Genomic DNA, 17,857 nt, shown 5'->3' with positions numbered 1-17,857 from the left:
GGATGTGGCTCAAGCGGTAGCGCGCTCGCCTGGCATGCGTGCGGCCCGGGTTCGATCCTCAGCACCACATACAAACAAAGATGTTGTGTCCGCCGAGAACTAAAAAATAAATATTAAAATTCTTTCTCTCTCTCTCTCCCTCTCTCACTCTCTCTTAAAATAAATAAATAAATAAATGCTGCCCACATCTCCACCTGATCCCCGAACCACGCATGTGCAGGACAGACTGTAGCCAACCCTGCTAATGCCACAAACGTCAAAGAATTTCAGGGACCATACCACTGAGGAAATCTGCCAAGTTAAAAGGAATGTCAGGGGGACACCAGAACCTTCTCAGTGGCCAAAGCTGGAACAACTTGAGCCACAAAATACATAAAATAGTCCTGGATTATAATTCCAAGTATGAAGTGAAAACCTAGGGTTCCATGTGGGTTGATAAAAATATAAACAGAGAACAGAAGAATCTCTTATGCAGGAAAATTACAAAAAAAAAATAATAATAATGTAGACACTGCCCGGAAGGAGAGGAGCATAACTCCCCAGTCTGCAAGTGTGGGCTGTGTGGAGCAACTTGCTTCCAAAAGTACAACAGGGGAAATTCTAGGGATGGAATAATGTCCTAAGTAGAAAGACCCGGAAGCTCCTCCCCAGCCAGGTCAAGGCCAGCATCTACAGTGGAACGTCTTGTAGACAGTGTCCCCTCTGGTGTGAGAGAAGAAAGGAAGAACCTCTACTGTGTACCATGTCACAGGGAGTGAATGAAGTGTGATACAATAGATTCTACAAATTTAGATTTAGATAATGTGCCCTATCCCCTAACCCTTTAGTTTTGTCAAAGATGTTTCAAAGTGGTCCAGATTGGAAAGCATTTCCATCCAATGGTGGTGGAATGATTGAATATCTGAATGGAAAGAAAGATGAATCTCCACCTCTTCATCACACCATGAATTAATTTAAACGAATCATAGACCTCAATATAAAAGCTGAAAATATAAAGGTTCTAGAAAAAACTTAGGTGAGTAGCTTCATGATGTGGGAGTAAGCAAATTTTTCTCCTTTTTAGCATATCATCAAATGATTTAATATGTCATTCATTTAAACCTCACAGCAACCCTAGGGATGAGGTGGGGTTATGTGCATAGTGACGTCATGTATGGAGAACAGGAGGACCCAGCAGGCTGCTTCCTTCTCTCTGTGAACCTCTCAAGATGTGAAACTAAGACACCATTAAGGATTCACAACTGGTTGATCATTGACTGATCTTTATTTATTTATTTGTACCGGGGATTGAACCCAGGGGTACTTAACCACTGAGCCACATCCCAATGCCTTTTATTTAGAGACAGGGTCTCACTAAGTTGCTTAGGTCTTTCCTAAATTGCTGAGGCTGGCTTTGAAATTTCAATCCTCCTGCTTCAGCCTCCCAAGCAGCTGAGATTACAGGTGTGCCCCACCACATCTGGCAGTCACCAGCTAATTCTAAACCTAGGATCTGAAGTGATAACTGTGTGCCAAGAAAGTTGCTCTGGAACTACAGCATGAAGCCAAGTGTTCTTAGCCAGGACAGGAAAGCCATCACCATTTATGAAAGACTCGACAATCATGTTTCATCAAAATTTCAGACTTCTGCTCCTCAAAAGACACAATTACATAAATTAATAGGCTCAGCCAGGTACAGTGGCACATGCTGTAATCTCATTAATCCAGGAGGCCGAGGCAGGGGGATTACAAATTCAAAGCCAGCCAGGGCAATTTAGTGAGACTCAGCCTCAAAAGAAAAAAAATATATTTAAAAGGGCTGGGGGCATAACTCAGTGTTAAAACACACCTGGGTTCAATATTTAGTAACACACACACACACACGCACAACACAACACAGTAAAAAAGAAAAGGAATAGACTCACCACAGACTGGGAGAAAATATGTAGCTGGGTACAGTGGTGCACACCTGTAATCCCAGCGGCTCAGGAGGCTGAGGCAGGAGGATGGTGAGTTCAAAGCCAGCCGGGCCCTGAGCAACTCAGCAAGTCCCTGTCTTTAAGTAAAATACAAAACAGGACTGGGGGTCTGGACTGCAGCTCAGTGGTAGAGCACTTGCCTAGCACGTATGAAGCCCTGGGTTCCATCCTCAGCACCACATAAAAATAATAAATAAATAAATAAAGGTAATATGTCCATCTACAACTAAAAATATTTAGTTGAATAGAGACGACTTCAAAGACCTCCCAACATCTGGTTGACAAGAACATGGCCAATGTAGTTCTTGTTTCCTGGAAGTGTCAAATAGTAGAACTGACTCTACAAAGAACCTGGTAGTTTCTTACTACACTAAATATACACCAACCCTGAACACAGCAATTCCACTCCTAAGTATTTGTGCAAGAGAAATAAAAGCGAATATCTGGATAAATAAGTTTACAGGAATAGTGCTAGAAACTATTCATAATATCCCCCCCAATAGGAAACAGCACGGGTGTCCATTAGTAGACAGATGCACTAATCATTGTACACCACATGATACGGAGTGAAAGAAGCCTCATACAAAAGAGAATACACTGGATATTTCCATTTATACAAAGTTCTGAAGCTTTAGGTAATGTGTGCTTGAAATGTGCCTTGTGCAAATTGAAATGTAATATAAGTATAAAACATAGACAGGAGCTGGGAATGTATCCCAGTGGTAGAGCACTTGCCCAGCATGTGTAAGGGCCTGGATTCACTCCCCAGTGTCACAAATAAATAAATAGAAAAATAAATAAATAAACATACCTATGGGATTCCAAAGAGTCACCCCCTGGAAAATAATCTCATTAATAATGTTGTTATATGGATGAGTTTCTGTAAAAGGGTGATATTTTGTAGAGCTGGGATTAAAGTACATTTTAAAAATTTTAAAAATTGCATCTTTTTGCTTTTTAATGTGAGTACTAGAATAATCTTAGTTCTAGCCTGCGACCCTCGCTGGCTTCATGAAAGAAGGTTTGTCGGCTTCTCCTAGCTCCAGCCTCCAGCCACCTAATGTGGTAGCGAGGTTTACTGAAGAAGAGGGGGGAGGGGGAGGGGGAGGGGGAGAGGGAGAGGGAGAAGGAGAACCTGCCAGGGAGTGGACTTTTATTGGGGAACAAGAAATTCTGGGGAAAATCCCATCCAATGAAGATTAAGGGAGGCAGCATCCCAAGGTCAGGGGCGACGACTGGGTCTTCGGGGCAGTGGCCAGACACACCTCTGCAGGGACAAGCCCTTGGACCTGGAGAAGGGTGGGGACAGCTCTGACACAGCTGTGTCTAAGCGCCTCTCACCCAGCCAGGGAGGGAACTCAGATCACGTGTGAGGATGGCCTCCCACACTTAGTTACATATCTGTCTTGCAATATAAGTTGTGCGGTGCTGGTCTAAACTCTGGAAAGAAGACAAAAGGGGAAGTTCAGGTCCTCCAAGATCACCCTGGAGCCCAGTCCAACAGGCTTACTCTGAGGCCAGATTATTCTCAGGGGCAATGATCCTCTGTTAGTCATACTGATTAGACTCTATAACATTTAGATTCTAATTATAGATGATTGATAAGTTGCAAATGATTTTTGTATCTTATTTCTGGTGCAGTGATTTTTTTTCCCAATAGAAAAATATAACCAGAAATGATGATTTCATTGCCTTCAATGTAACCGTGCTTGGAGAGTCCTCTCTCCTCTGTCCCTCATTGAACAATGTTCTACCTCGCTGCACATCAGAGCTAGTTTTGCATCTAACTCTGCAATCTCATTTCATGAATCTTCCTTTCACTGACGAAATATATTTCAACATTATTGTTCAGCTGGTTCTGAATATTTGGAGCTCTTTCTATAATCCAGGCACTGCACTTGACTTACACTATCAAGTTTAAGTCTCACAGACTTCTATAGGTAGGAACTTTTGCTATCTTCCTTTAACAGACAAAGAAATTGAGGCTTAGAATTTCACAGTTCAGTTTCACCCAGAGTAATACAGTAGTAATAGACCAGGCTACAGAGTAGCTACAGAGCTGGGATTCACACTTGGATCATCTGACAGAAGCCTGGGATCTGGATGTCTATCTTACACCGTGTCTATATTGTGGGGAGAATTGTGTCCTCTGCCTCCGCCTGTCTTAACCCCCAGAACCTGTGATTCTGACCTTATTTGGAAATAGGGTCTTATAAAGAATACCTGAGAAGAAAGCTGTGAGGAGACAAACCAAAGGACAGACACACATACACAGGAACACGCAGACAGACAAAGGTGGAGCGGAGGAAAGATGTGAAATGAAGAATGTCCGCTCCTCCCTCCTGCCGAGTTTATTAACTCAAAAAAAGTCACATAGCATGTCACCATGACTACATTCCAATTAGAATTTCTTCAATCGAGAGTGCTAGTAAGGCCCAGGTGAGTCCAAACACAAGGCTCCTAGGAAACGAGATAGTGCACCTGCATAGTCACCTTGACAGCTTCAAAGGCGGACTGCTGGGCATCCGAGGGCTGGGAACAGGGTCAACTTGTGAAGGACATTGCAATGGCAGCTGGGCATCCCGTGCTTTTGCACAGGGGTTTCTCAGTAGCCAGGTGTTTCCTAGCAGCTGGGCATTCTGTGTCTGCGCAGAAACTTCCTAGTCACCCAGCATGTCACAATCACGAAGCTTGTTGACCTCAATCCCAAACACAGAACTCCTTTAGTCAAGCCTGAAGATGAAAGACAGATCTAGCAGAGTGAGAGGGGACCTGATAGAGGTTGTCCTGGAAATAGGGTCTTTGAAGACTTAAACATGAGGTCACTCGGGCGGGTGATCCTTAATCCAGAAGGACTGTTTTCTTTTTTTTGGTGCTGGGGTTTGAACCCAGGGGCACTTAACCACTGAGCCACATCCCCAGCCCTTTTAAAATATATTTTATTTAGATACAGGGTCTCACTAAGTTGTTTAGGGCCTCCCTAAGTTGCTGAGGCTGGCTTTGAACTCATGATTCTCCTGCCCCATCCTCCGACTGGGTGTTCTTATAAGAGAGAAATCAGGACAAGAGACACAGGAGAATGTCATTAAAAGACAGAAGCAAAGACTGGAGTGATGCATATACCAGGAACGCTGGGCCTGCCAGAGGAGGCCGGGAGGAAGGATCCTCCCCTAGATCCTTCAGAGGGAGTGTGCCCTACCAATATCTGATTTCCAATCTTTTGCTTTCCAAACGGTGAGGCAATGTATTTCTGCTGTTTTAAGTCACTCAGTTTGTGGTACTTTATTTGGCAGCCCTAGGAAAATGGACAGCATCTGGCAGTTGCTTAGCTATGGAGGTGAGAGAGGGGCAGGGGGTCAGTGACTCCCAGCAACCTTGGTGCCTTCAATATGGCAACCATGCTTGGAAGGTCATCTCTCTTCTGTCCCTCATCTGTGCTTGAAAATGTTCTACCTCACTACACATCAGGACATGCTTGGTCTGGGGCTCCCCGACCACATCAAGGGCTCCTGGGGTTGAAAGACTTTGTAATGGGGGGAAAGGGCCACTGAGTGTCGTGGGCAGCATGCCCTTTCTGAGACATCTCTTTTACATTGCCTTAACTACAACAGAAGTGGAAAAGATCCTTGTCCGACAGAATATAATCAATGATTTCCCTGTGGATTCTGACCAGTTTTGCATCCACTTATAAATCTATTGCAGCATTCCTGATGGCCTAGAAGCATGTGTTGTGGGATGCCACTTGTAAAGCTACTTGAGTGGTCTTATACTTGATACCCAGCCATGGGGGACTTAGGTCTCCCCTTGGGAAAGATCCCAGCATTCCCGTGTGCAGACTGCCCAAGGCAGTGAGGTCTGTGCCCCTGCACTCTTAGTGGGACAGCCCTTGTAGCTCCGGAGTTGGGCGTACGTAACCCACTGGGAACTAGACAGCCCACCCCCTACCTTATTTGGCAAAGAACATTCCATGGAAAACCTTTGATGTTTCCCCCATATAAATAAAGCAAGTGAGGGCTCTCGCTCTCTCTTTCCAGTGTGGAGTTTCGATCCCTAAGATCAGAGAGCTGCCCCCACCCTTTCTAAAATTACTTCCTGTGTCCTGTGGTTTCTTCCTCTTTTCTCCTTCTTAGCTTTTATTCTGCAGCCAGCCTGCTACACGCAGAGGAAACCCAAATTCCACCACCCGCCCAGACAGACACAGGCGAGATGTGTTCTTTGAAATGTCCTTTGAAGCTGGACAAAGTGGCACTCAGCTGTAATCCCAGCTGCTCCATTGGAGGCTGAGAAAGGGAGGATCCCTAGTTCCAGGGCAACCTGTGCAACTTAGCTGGACCAAGCCTCAGAATAAAAACTTAAAAGGGCTGGGGATGTGGCTCGGTGGTAGAGCACCCCTGGGTTCAACCCCCAGTGCCCCCCCAAAAAGCAGCCTGAAATGTTCTTTGAACCATGGTAATATTTTCCTGATTTCCTCATTAATCAATGAGCTACATGAAATGTTTGACCCGTGTTCATATTTGTGTGAGAATCTTAAAAATATTATCCTTTAGCATCTGCTTCAGCTCTCAGACTGTGGCCCCACCCGACCCAGGCCCCAGCAGAACACAGAGTCAGGATGCACTCGGAAAGGGAGACAGGGGCCTCCATAGCAGAGGCCCAGGCTGAGCTAAGCTGAGGGGACAATCTGAAGTCTTTTATTTTTTTCTTGTGGTGCTGGGGGTGGAGCCTAAAGCCCCATGAGTGACAGCAAGTTCTTTGACCCTGAGCTCCAGCAGCCAAGGGGGAATTCTAAAGTCCTTCCCCACTCTGGAACTCCCCCACAAAGGGAATTTTTTCAAAAACACACCCATGGAGTCAAGGTGAGGTAATAAGGATTTCCAGCCTCAACACTCTCAGAAAGCCAGGTACCCTGCACTGTGGAAGTGACAAAAACAAGCGGAGTGACCAAACTCTCCAGATCTCCATTGAGCCCAAATAACATGCTGGTGAGTAGTTTTCGGGGGTCAAAGCAAAATTTGCACCTGGCTTATGTTAAACAGGTAAGGAAGACCTGGTTCAAGAGTGTCACAGAGGGAGAGGCCAGAACTTAGGCTGAACTCGACTCTGATGAAACCAGGGGTTTCTAAGGTCACCGTCTTTGCTAATTGGCTTTGCCCAAAGGAAAAGGGAGCTCTCTCTCTTTTTTTTTTTTTTTCAGTACTGGGGATTGAACCCAGAATCTCACACATGTGGGCAAGCACTCTACCTGAGCTACACCTGCAGCCCTTTTTATTCTATTTTGAGACAGGGTCTTGCTAAGTTGCCCAGGCTGGCCTCAAACTTGCGATCCTCTTGCCTCAGCCTCCTGAGTAACTGGGTTTATAGGCATGCACCATCACACCCTCTGAAAAGGGAGTTTTCTTGTGTCTTCATGACAAAGGGGCCTACTAAACTCTACCAAAGATAGGCTCTTGCACCACTATGGAAACCGGTAGATGGGAGTGCCCTCTCCTGTGATGGGGACATTTCAGAGATGGTTCCTAGGTCTTTGAGAAAGCATGTCCTTGGATATAAACTAGCAAGAGCTTGAGATTCATATACATCTCAAACATGCAGAGAAAGAAATTGACAATATCTTATTGGAAGTAAATGTTCTGAGAAAAGGAAGTCAGGGACCTCTGTGGTTAGGCTAACTGGATTCTAAGACTTGGGCTCAGAGGGAGGTCAAGGGCCCACAGGCAGGAAGAAGTATGTCTAAAGTTAAGTAAAAAATAAAGTTTAGTCAATCTGTGCGCAGGTGTTAATACCCTTAGGACAGCCTGGCATCTGGCAAGATTTTCTTTAATTGCTGAATTCTTGTAACTCTAGTAACTATTTTTAAAATTTTTTGTTTTAGATATAGGTGAACACAATACCTTCATCTTTTTTTATTTTTAGGTGGTATTGAGCATTGAACCCAGTGCCTCACACGTGCTAGGCAAGCCCTGTACCACTGAGCCACAACCTCAGCCCCCATATAACTATTACTGATGTTACCATTTGTCAATGTAATGCATATATCATAGTTCATGTGTTAAATCATGACCACTCAAGCTCTTATTCTCTTACCATAATCATTATTTACTATTGTTTTTAACCTATGATTAATAGTAATATTGGTAATCTTACTATTATGTCACTATTCCCCACATCTGGTGTCCCCCACATCAAGCAGTCCCAACACCTAACAGGACCACTTTTTCCCCTCTGGGGTCAGGCTTCATCTTATTGGGAGGATAGAGGTTGGACTCAGTTCTCAAGTCCCCAACATGAAGTAAAAATGGACAGTAGCACCCTGGCCCCTTTGGACCAGGTGGGACCAGGTGGGTGAGTCCACTGAATGATTCTTCATAAACCAGATTGATGGCAAGGAGCTGGCCCCTCTGGAGGTTGCATTAACCCAGTACTTGAAGCTTCTCTTGGCTCTAGCTTGCTGGAGGACCTGTTCACCCCTCCACACTGCTTAATGGTTTCTACCGACCTCCCCTCACCAGTAGGATCACCTACAAGCTGGTTCAACCCCATGAGATAAAAGGAGTTCCAACCACAACCCCCCACCCCAGGACCATAGCTCTAGATCTCAGCTTCTCTACTTGCAAAAGGTCTTGGAATGCATGCCCTAGCTCAGCTTCAAGGTTATTGTGAAAAATAAATAAAATGGAAATGACTCCTTTAAAGCACTGTACAAAGTATTAAATCTTTATTTGAAGCCTTTCTGTGCCCAAAACTGGCCACACAGAGTTGTAGGCACAGTCCCTGCCCTGGAGGAGCTCACAGTCTAGAGTGGAAGGCTGCAGGAGCCTGTGACCATGCTCAGGGGCAGAAGCCATGACCCCTGGCACCCACAGTGCAGCTGGGCCCTGGGAAAATGGACAAGAAGTTTGTCATCCACTCCACCAACCCTCCCTGGGACAGCAGGCTTCTCTCACTCTGTCCTAGGCACCAGGAGGGGATCCAGTTGCTGCTTGGAAAAGCCAGAACACCCCAGCAGCTTATATAGTTAAATAGTTACAAGGGTAACTATTTCCCCAAGCTGCAAACCAGTGCAGCTGAAGCTGGAGGAACCCAGGGCATCTAAAGAACCCAGGCTGGGCCAGCCCAGTCCAGAGGTGGGAAACGGAAGTAAGGCAGATTTGGCACCCGGAGCCAGGAAAGTCAGGTGAGGGGAAGTTTCCAGGTGGAAGAGCTCATACTAGGGCCCCAGCAGTCACAGCCAGTAGAAGAGCTGCCAGCCCGGCCCCCAAGGTTGTAGTGCCTTTGTTAGAGGTGTGCTGGCTGTCACCTTTGGAGGGATACTGTGCCGAATTACTGCGGTCCTGGTGGCCAGCAGCACCTCCAGCCAATCGTGACCCCTCTTCCCGGGAGACCTCAGGCTGTACTTCCTGGGGAGTTGTCTGGCTGGTTGGGGCTGGGGTGGGTTTGGTGGTAGAGGTGGCGGCAGTTGGGGCTTGCGTGGAAGTGGGGATAGAGGTACTTGGGATATGAGTGGTTGGAGCTGGAGTGGTTGGAGGGGGCAGCAGGACAAGGGGTGGGATTCGAGGAGAGAAGTAGGTCTTGTTGCGGAGGTCTGAGTTACAGCGGGAACCCTGGCAGCAGGAGCCACTGAGGGTGAACCCCGGGCCTGTCACCCCATCCCGGGTGCAGGACTCATCCTGGACACAGCCCCGTACAGGCAAGGACACAGTCACGTTAGCTGCAGGAGGGAGACACAGATAGTCAGTGGTTGGAGGGAGGAGGTTGGTACAGTCCAAATAAAAATTAAGGGCACCTGGAGCAAGACAAGACAACAGAAAAGACTCTGCACCCATTAATCCCAAAATCTCAATGCTGGTCACTCCCTGCCAAACACTGTCCCATTGACTTTGGCACATGGTGGGCCCCATTCCTACACAGTGCTTTGAGAGAAAGAGTGTGCAGCCTGAACTAGGAGTCTGCCTTAAAATAAAGGCTCCGACTGGGAGATTCAACATCTTTCCTATGACCAAAGATCAGAAGGAACTTCCATTATGTCCCTCTCACCACTCACCCACCTCCATCCACACCAAACTGAAATCTTATAATTGGAACTACGTCTCCCATAGAATACCTGGTGCCAGATGGAGCTGAAGAATTTCATCTCCCACGGTTCCCCCAGGTGGGGGGTGAGAGGCTGAACCACTTATCTCCTAAAACTGTGAACAGGTGAGGATCCCTGAGTTTTAAAGACATGGAACTAGATTCCCCGCACTACCTGGCAGAAGCTTAGAGGCTTAAATATATTTTCCATTGCATGTCCTCATATTTTGTACTTGGAAGCCTTCTATGGAAACATATCCTCTCCCCCCCCCCCCTAAAAATACGTTAGGACAAAAACGTCCCTATCCTCAAGGACTGCATTTCCCACAATGCTCTAGGACAAGACAAGCACTTAGGCACAAGGACAGTCTCCAGAAACCCTTTTTTGGCAAAAAGCCCCCGTGCCCCAGGAAAGCTACCCAACTGTTAACAACTGCAGGCTCACTCACCTGCGGTCAAGGTGACGTTGCCATCGAAGCAGCCCTTGTAGACGCGGTCGCTGGCATTGTAGCAGCTCACGACCGGCGGCGCTGTACCCTGGCACTTCTCGTGGCTCAGCCCCACGCAGCTGTAGCACTCGGAGCCGTTTGGTTCATACGCACTCTCATTGCCTGCAAGGAAACCCGGCGAAAGAAAGGATGGAGGGGGCTCGGGAAGCACTGCTCGGTCCCTCAGTCCCACCCCTGCAAAATACGTTTCCATAGAGGGCGTGGCCCCCGTCCACCGGTGACACCCCCGCCATCAGGTTTAGCTCAGCTCCCGGCATCAACCAGTCTATGCCTACGGTGAAGCCCCGCCGGCTGTCCGCTGAAGCATGACCCAACCCCAGTCCAGGAGGAGTACCCGCCGTCGCCGCCTCGGTTATCGGACGCCCCCGCTCCCGGGACTGCTGAGACCCCGGCCCCGGGCCTTCGGTCCCGCCCCCACCGACCTGCCGGGTTGAGCCCTCGCGAGGTGAGGTTGAGCTTGGCGTTGCAGCGGTCCTGAGCGCACTGCTGCAGCTGGATGAAAGCCAGGAGCCCGTGGAGGTCCAGTCCGCGGTCATTCTTGCCCGGGAGTCCGGAACCGCAGCCCCGCACTGCCACCGAGAATTGCCCGTGGACTGCGAAAGGGGAGGGGCGGGAGACAGAAAGGCGGGGCCTCAGAGGGGCGGGGCCTATGAGGGGCGGGGCCTCGGAAAGAACCCTGGAAGATAGACCAGCCCGTATCAGGCGGCCAGGGCGCACCAGGAGCAGATCCAAGCCCGGAGCAGGACCGGCGGAAGGAGGGCAGGGGTCGTGGGGCGGAGCTTCAAAGAGCAGAATCGGGGAGGACCCACTGGGTGACAGAAAGGGACGTAATCGAGGAGGGAGGACCAAAAGTAAAGCTAGGACCCGCAGGGTCAACCGCAGAAAGCAACCTCAGAAGGAACCAAGAGACTGACAGTAAAGGTGTAGGATCAGAGGGGGAGGGCCCTGGGGGCGTGGTCGTGGAGAGAGGGACCGTGCAAAGCACTAAGCCCGGAACGAAGGGCTTCCGCAGAGGGTGGGGAGAGGGGCGGATCCTCGGACTGGGAACACTGAGGCTGGGACAGGGGAAATTTCCCGCAGGAACAGAATGAGCAGGGAGGTCTCAGCGGTGGAGAGGAAAGGGTGGGTCGGATAGTCCCCTGTCCTGGGCTCAGGTTCTCCCAGTCCGTCCCACCCAGTTCGCAGCTCCCAACCCCCGACCCTCGTAAGCCCCCGGAAGGAGGGGTGAAGCTGTGCTGAAAGGGAGGAATGGACAGCGTTGAAGGTTATGGCCTGGGTCACATGAGTCTGTAAGGAGGCGGGCAGGCTGGAGCACCCTGAAGGGGCGTGGACCACGCGGGGCACTCACTGGTCTCCACCGCCCCCACGGCCTCGGTGCAGACATCCACGCCCGGCGCGCACTTCACCGTCTTCATCTTCTGCGGAGAGCATCCGTCGTCCGCTTTCTGCACGCAGCTGTAGCACTCCAGGGCCTGCGCTCCTGGGGGTGCGAGACCGAGTAGAACTGAGCGATCCTGCCACGCCTCCTCCCGCACAGGACAAAGAGGCCTTCCCACGCTCTGTCCCCGGGATGAAAAAAATCCCACTGCACAGACTTTTCCAGGGTAGCACTAAAGGAAACCTTCCCACTAATCCGGGGCCACTGGATACTCTGGGCCCTTTCCCCTCTAAACCCCGGTGGGAGCATCCTTCTCACGGTTCCGAATGTCCAAGGTAGGGAATTCCTGCTGTGAGGCCCCTTGTCCCAGGATGGGGGATACCTTCCCGCAGTTCTCTGCTCGAGGTGGGAGAACTTTTCCTACAGCTGATGCCTTCCCCCAGTTCCGTCCGGGAAGGGCTGGGACCATTCAACAGCCTGCCTTTACCAGGATCGAGACCTTTCCCCACAGGCCTCTCTGCCCATGGTGGGAGATCCTCCCCAGAGCCCTCCTCCGCAGAAGCCCCCTCTCCACCTCCTCAGATCTTCCAGCCGCAGACCCACCTTCGCGAAGCAGTAGCGGCAGCAAGAACAGCCAGGCTGTGCTCCAGATCACTGCCCGGGCATCTGCTTTCCCGGCGGGGCCCATGGCTCTGTCCTGCTCTCTCGGCGTCCCCCTGGGTGTGCCGCCTCCCAGCCCGGGTCCTCTTACCTGAGCCTAGGATGAGTAACCTACCCCGGGGCAACCCTGGCCTTGCCCAACCAGGCCAAGTCAGCGTCCGCTGCGGGGCGGGTGGCCCGCCCCTAGGTGCGTCACGCTTAGGGAGAGCGGGCCCCTGCCCTATGCAGATGCCAAGGAGGGAAAGGGCGGGAGGTTCCCCGACATTCCCTGGGAGAAAGTCTGTGTGTGTTTGGAGTGCGGAGGGAAGAAGGCAGGGGCTATTCAACATTCAGCGTTCAATAGCTATGTAACCTGTATGTGCGGTGTGCCCTACTTTGGTGTGGGTGGTGCTAGAGAATAAGACAGAACCAGCACCTGTCCTCCAAGAGCTCCCAGTCTGATGGGGGAGACAGATGTCAATCAAACAACCATTGCAAACTGTTATGCACAATGGAGACGAGGATGATGGAGACAGAGTGTAGGGAGCTACCAGGAAGGATGGAGTCTAGGTGTGGAACTGGTTTTCTCTGAGGAGGTCGTCTGAGATGTGACTTCAGACACAGGGATTTAGCCAGGTGGAACAGGGTGGGGGAGAGGGCTGCATTACAAGAGCACATGAGAAAGCCCAGCGGTGGGAAGCAGCACTATCCATTCACAGAGGAAAGCCCAGGACAGAAGGGGGGAAACTGAGGCAGAAGAGTCAGGCAGGGGTAAGCCCAGGGAAGAGATTTGGATGAATTGTGAGAAAGGTGGGGAACCTTTGAAAGGGTCTAAATCAATTGGGGGACATGGTTAAATTTGCTTTTCAATATGATCAATCCAGGAGGTAGTGCAAACATCTGTCAAGGAATAAATGGGGACTGGGGTGACTCAGTGATAGGGTGCTTGCCTGACATACCTGAGGCCCTGGGTTCGATCCCCAGCACCACCAAAAAAAAAAAAAAAAAGTGAATGGAAAATAAAGAGTGGTTCATTCACCCAATGGGCTTCTACCCAGGAATGGAAAGATCCAGCAAGAGGTGTTTGCAGCCACATGGATACATCTTTATGTACTTTGCTGAAGGAAAGTTATCTTCAATTAAAGCAAAGAAAAGGGGCCACTGTGGCCTCCATGTAAAGATAAAATAAAATAAAAGGAAAAGAATCTAAAAGAAGCAAGAGAAGACCAGAGGACAGATGAGGCAGCTCCTAGGTAAAAGGAGAGAAACAGCCCGTAAGAGCTGGAGTCGGCCTGGCACTCACAGAGAGGTGGAGGGATCTATTGCACATAAAATCATCTCGCAAACACCAGCATCAGCCAAGGTCACGCTGTGACTGTGAAAGATGCAGACAAAATCAAGACCACTCCATACCCATGTCTGAACACAGAAACAAATAAGATCATTATGCAAACCACAAAATGACTAAGCATCCTCGTATCCTTCCTAATACAAGTGAGTGTTTATATTACTAATATTAATATAAGCTATGACTTTAACCTTGCTTTGTCTTTCCTGTCTCATAAATAAGATTAATAAAAATACCCAATCATAGCATTACCCCTACTTGGTGACAGTATCCAATCCAGAGCAAACTCCACTTCCTGGGACCGTCCTCAAAATCACTACCCGTGAGTCCAAATCCTAAAATGAGTCTTTTCTAGTTTCCTGTTACTGGTATGCCTCTCACGTCTCCCATGATGTGCATTCTCCCTCATTGCAGGGAGCAATAAACTCAGCTTGTTCCACCAAAGGTGTGTTCCTGGTGGAGAACATGGGCAGAGGCAAGGGATGGTGCACTTTGGCCTTAACTGCTAGCAAAGGAAACAGGTGGGAGATCCTCCTTCTAAACGGGGGACACAATGTCACATTTAATCCTCACCTTAAGTATGGCTTTTAAATGATCATTTACTGAACACCTACTCTGTGCAGAGTACTCTCTATGAATCCTCCCTGACTGCCTTAACAGCTCTGCAAAGAGAGGACTGAGCCCCATTTCACAGATGAGGAAACTGAGGGTGAGAAGTGGAGGTTGGAAGGGGAGAACTTGGCTTTGACTCCAGGGCTGTGCTCAAAGGTCTCTGTTGCTGCTTGTTAGGGTTGATCCTAAGATCATATTTTGCAATGGCTCTTAGTTTTGGAGCTGGCCAGATTTGGGTCTGAGTCCCAAATTCTGATTTGCTGTGTGACCTTGGGCAAGTGGTCCCAATGCCTTGATGTTCAGCGACTTCCTGTATAAACAGAAATAATGACAAAAACACACCTAGTCAGCTTTTTGTATGTGCTCTACACTGTTTCACACTCTACCTGCAACAGCCCTATGAGAATTTTTAAAGATAGTCAGTTTACAAATGGGGAAATTGAGGCAGAGAGAGGGTAACCAACTTGCCCAGGGTCACACAGCTAGGAAGTGAGAGAGGCACTGTGGTCAGACTCAGGCAGTCTGGCTTGAGGACTAACGCTTAGGTATGCGGGCACTCTGGTTACCAACTGTGAAGCTGGCCTCTGTGTGCCCCAGTGTCCTTCTCTGTGAAATGAAGACCTTAACAGTACCTGCCTTATGGCTGCTGTGGAGACTGATGTCAGATGTGTAAAGTGCCTAGTTCTAGGTGCTACAGAAGCATTAGCCACAGCCAAGTGCAGCGGCACACGCCTAAAATTCCAATGAATTAGGGAGCTGAGGCAGGAGTTTTGCAATTTTGAAGGAACTTAGTGAGACATTGTCTCAAAATAAAAAATAAAAAGGGCTGGGGAGGTAGCTCAGTGGTAAAATGCCCTGGGTTCATCCCAGTATAAAAAAAATTAACTATTATTAGTACTATAAATAGATTGTTGTTGTTATTATTATTAGTTACCAACAGCCCCCCTTCTTGAACTCCAACTGTGTGCCAGGCAGGGAGCTCGTTGTTTTAAAGCAACCTCTTCATGAATTCTTAACTAAAGGGTGGAGTAAAGTGCCCATTTCACAGAGGAAGAAACCAAGACCCAGAGAGGTTCAGGTTCACCCAGCAAGGGAAGCAGCAGACTCGGCCCCATCTGGGTGGCTTGCTGTCTGATAGCAAGAAAAATAGCGGCTATGTCCATTAAGGTCTCTGTTCTCCAGACCCTGTCAGGTACCCCGGTTCCCGGCAATGACATGCACCCTTGTCATATAGGTGGGGTCACTTGGCATCCTCCTGAAGCTCAGAGAGAGAAAGTGAATGACTTCTTATGAGGTCATTCAGCACTGGCTCTGGCCTCCCTGTTCCTAGCCTCAGAATCCCAGCCCCACATCTGGTTTGCTGTGTGACACTTCACCTCTCTGAAGCTCCAAGGTATCCTTTTTATAAGAAAGGAAAAGATGTCTTTTATGGTGGAATGAGGCATTGGGCAAAGTATAAAGTCTAAAATTGAATAGACTGAAATTTTCATCCTGCCTTCTTGCTGTGTGATCCCAAACAATTCAATCTCCCTCTCTGAACTTCAGCTCCTTCCTTTGCTGAATGTGTATTAAAACCCTCCCTCCTGAGGGATGGAGTGAGGACCGATGGGTGGCAGGTAGAGTGATAATACTATTATTGTGTACTTGGGAGCAGGAGGCCCCAGCAGCGTGGGAGAGTTTCAGGGAGGAACCCCAACTGGCCCAACCAGAAGAACTAGCATCTTGGGAGGGAGTGGGACCCAGGGTGGGGAGTCTTCTCTTGCTCAGGCCTGCCTAGATTCTGGGCTGCTGACCTACACCTGGCCCAGGACCAGAGATCAGAGACCAGAGACCAGAGGGAGTTTTGAATTCACCACCTCCATGTTCTCCTGGCCTCCTTCCCTTCTCCACAGTCGGAATTCCCTGCAAAGACAGTGTAGAATCTGGTTCAAGTAGATATATAGAGAGGTCAAGGTAGAAGCAGCCCCAGTAGATAGAGGTCACCCAGGGCCTCAGAAGCCTGGGGCTATATCCATGATGGGGTTCGTGACCCCTGGGGCAGGGCAGGCTCTGAGTCTCAGATCTACTCCCTGTGGAACATACTTTATTGGACTTAAAAGGGAAGGGATGGGCAGGGCCAGTCAGTTGCTTTTTTTTGGGGGGGGGGGCTGAACTCAGGGATGATCTACCATTGAGCTACACTCCCAGCTCTTTTTTTCTTAGTTTGTTTTGAGACAGAGTTTCAAGTTGCCCAGGTTAGTCTTGAACTTTCATCCTCCTGCCTCAGTTGCTGGGACTCCAGGCATGCACTGCCACACCAACTCAGCTGCATTAATTTTTGAGGCCCAGTGTAAAGTGGAAATGTGGCATAGGGATACTTGAGGGACCAGCATGGACCCTCACAGGGTCTACCTGATTGCTGGGTTCCCCTCCTCACCAGGGGCCACTGCCATGCTTCACCCCAAGATGCCATGAGACACAAGTACCCACCCAAATCTTGCTGAGGCAGGAGGATTGAGTTCAAAGCAAGCCTCTGCAACTTAGTGAGGCCCTAAGCAACTCAGCGAGGCCCTAAGCAACTCAGCGAGGCCCTGTCTCTAATAAAATATAAAAAAGGGCTGGGGATGTGGCCCAGGGGTTAAGTGCCCTGGTACCCAAACCAAACAACAAATAAACAAAAACTCCACTGTTCCACCAAACTTCATTACCAAACACACATTCAAAGATAAAATTATTAAGAATTTTCAGATGATGATCACAGAACACAAAATTTAAGAGCAGGGCTCTTCTGTTGACTAGATTGGTCACATGCCTGTGAAGCTGGCTCCGTTCTGGGGGCTGGGTGATGAACTGATCCAAGAATTCAGAAGTCTCACAGCTGGAGGTGGGGTCACCTGGGGTCCTGGGGATTTGTACTCCCAGGACTCAGGAACACTAGATCGAGATCCGGGATCCTCAAGGGGGCTGTCTGAGGGGAAGAAAGAGCTGTCTCCAGAGGGACAGCCTAGAGTGCTGGTGGGGGGAGAGGGAGAGGACTGCGGCAGCCCAGGCACTTGACCCAGCCTCAGGACCAAGGAGAGCTTCTCCTAGGAGGGGATGTGCCAGGTAAGATCTAAAGGTGAAGTCAGCCCAGGAGCCGGCTGCCTTGTTCACAACTCTCCTGGTCCTTAGCATCTATCCCTAACTCATTTATTCAACCATAAGACATTCCTTCAACACCTAGTGTGCAGCACCTGAGCCCTTTGGTGTGTGACAAGGACTCAGTAGTGATCAATAGAGCCCCAGTCCCTGCCTCCTGGAGCTCCTAGACCAGAGGGAGAGACTAATTCATCAGCAAGGAAGGCCTAGGGCAGTCAAGGCCACG

At 49.1% G+C, this 17,857-nt stretch overlaps 1 protein-coding gene and 1 long non-coding RNA gene across 2 annotated transcripts in view; one reads left to right on the top strand and one right to left on the bottom strand.

Annotated features, from left to right (window-relative positions):
* LOC125612597 overlaps positions 1-8,782 on the top strand; it is a 20,991-nt gene extending 12,209 nt beyond the window's left edge. The window contains exon 3 of the long non-coding RNA XR_007343064.1: positions 8,652-8,782. This is a non-coding gene — a long non-coding RNA (uncharacterized LOC125612597). The remainder of the gene's footprint in view (positions 1-8,651) is intronic.
* Lypd3 (LY6/PLAUR domain containing 3) lies at positions 8,645-12,865 on the bottom strand. The gene is made up of 5 exons (XM_015496762.2): positions 12,519-12,865; positions 11,886-12,017; positions 10,960-11,130; positions 10,478-10,639; positions 8,645-9,666 (listed from the first exon to the last, which is right to left on the bottom strand). Exons 1-5 carry the CDS (start codon positions 12,601-12,603, stop codon positions 9,161-9,163), a joined length of 1,056 nt encoding a protein of 351 aa, XP_015352248.1. The 5' UTR covers positions 12,604-12,865; the 3' UTR covers positions 8,645-9,160.
* Between the last annotated feature and the right edge of the window lie 4,992 nt (positions 12,866-17,857).

This window comes from Marmota marmota, unplaced genomic scaffold (assembly GCF_001458135.2).
Source record: "Marmota marmota marmota unplaced genomic scaffold, marMar, whole genome shotgun sequence".
Lineage (NCBI taxonomy): Eukaryota > Metazoa > Chordata > Mammalia > Rodentia > Sciuridae > Marmota > Marmota marmota.
The sequence above is the reverse complement of the archived record's forward strand: the minus strand, read 5'-3'. Positions and strand labels throughout refer to the sequence as shown.

What these genes read in the sequence shown, in the direction of transcription:
- Lypd3 (XM_015496762.2), bottom strand. Translation starts at nt 12,603, where the DNA reads ATGGGCCCCGCCGGGAAAGCAGATGCCCGGGCAGTGATCTGGAGCACA. An exon ending in GCCGCTACTGCTTCGCGAAG is followed by an intron (nt 12,018 to 12,518) that starts GTGGGTCTGCGG and finishes TCGCACCCCCAG; the next exon opens with GAGCGCAGGCCCTGGAGTGC. An exon ending in CAACGTCACCTTGACCGCAG is followed by an intron (nt 9,667 to 10,477) that starts GTGAGTGAGCCT and finishes TCCCTCCTGCAG; the next exon opens with CTAACGTGACTGTGTCCTTG.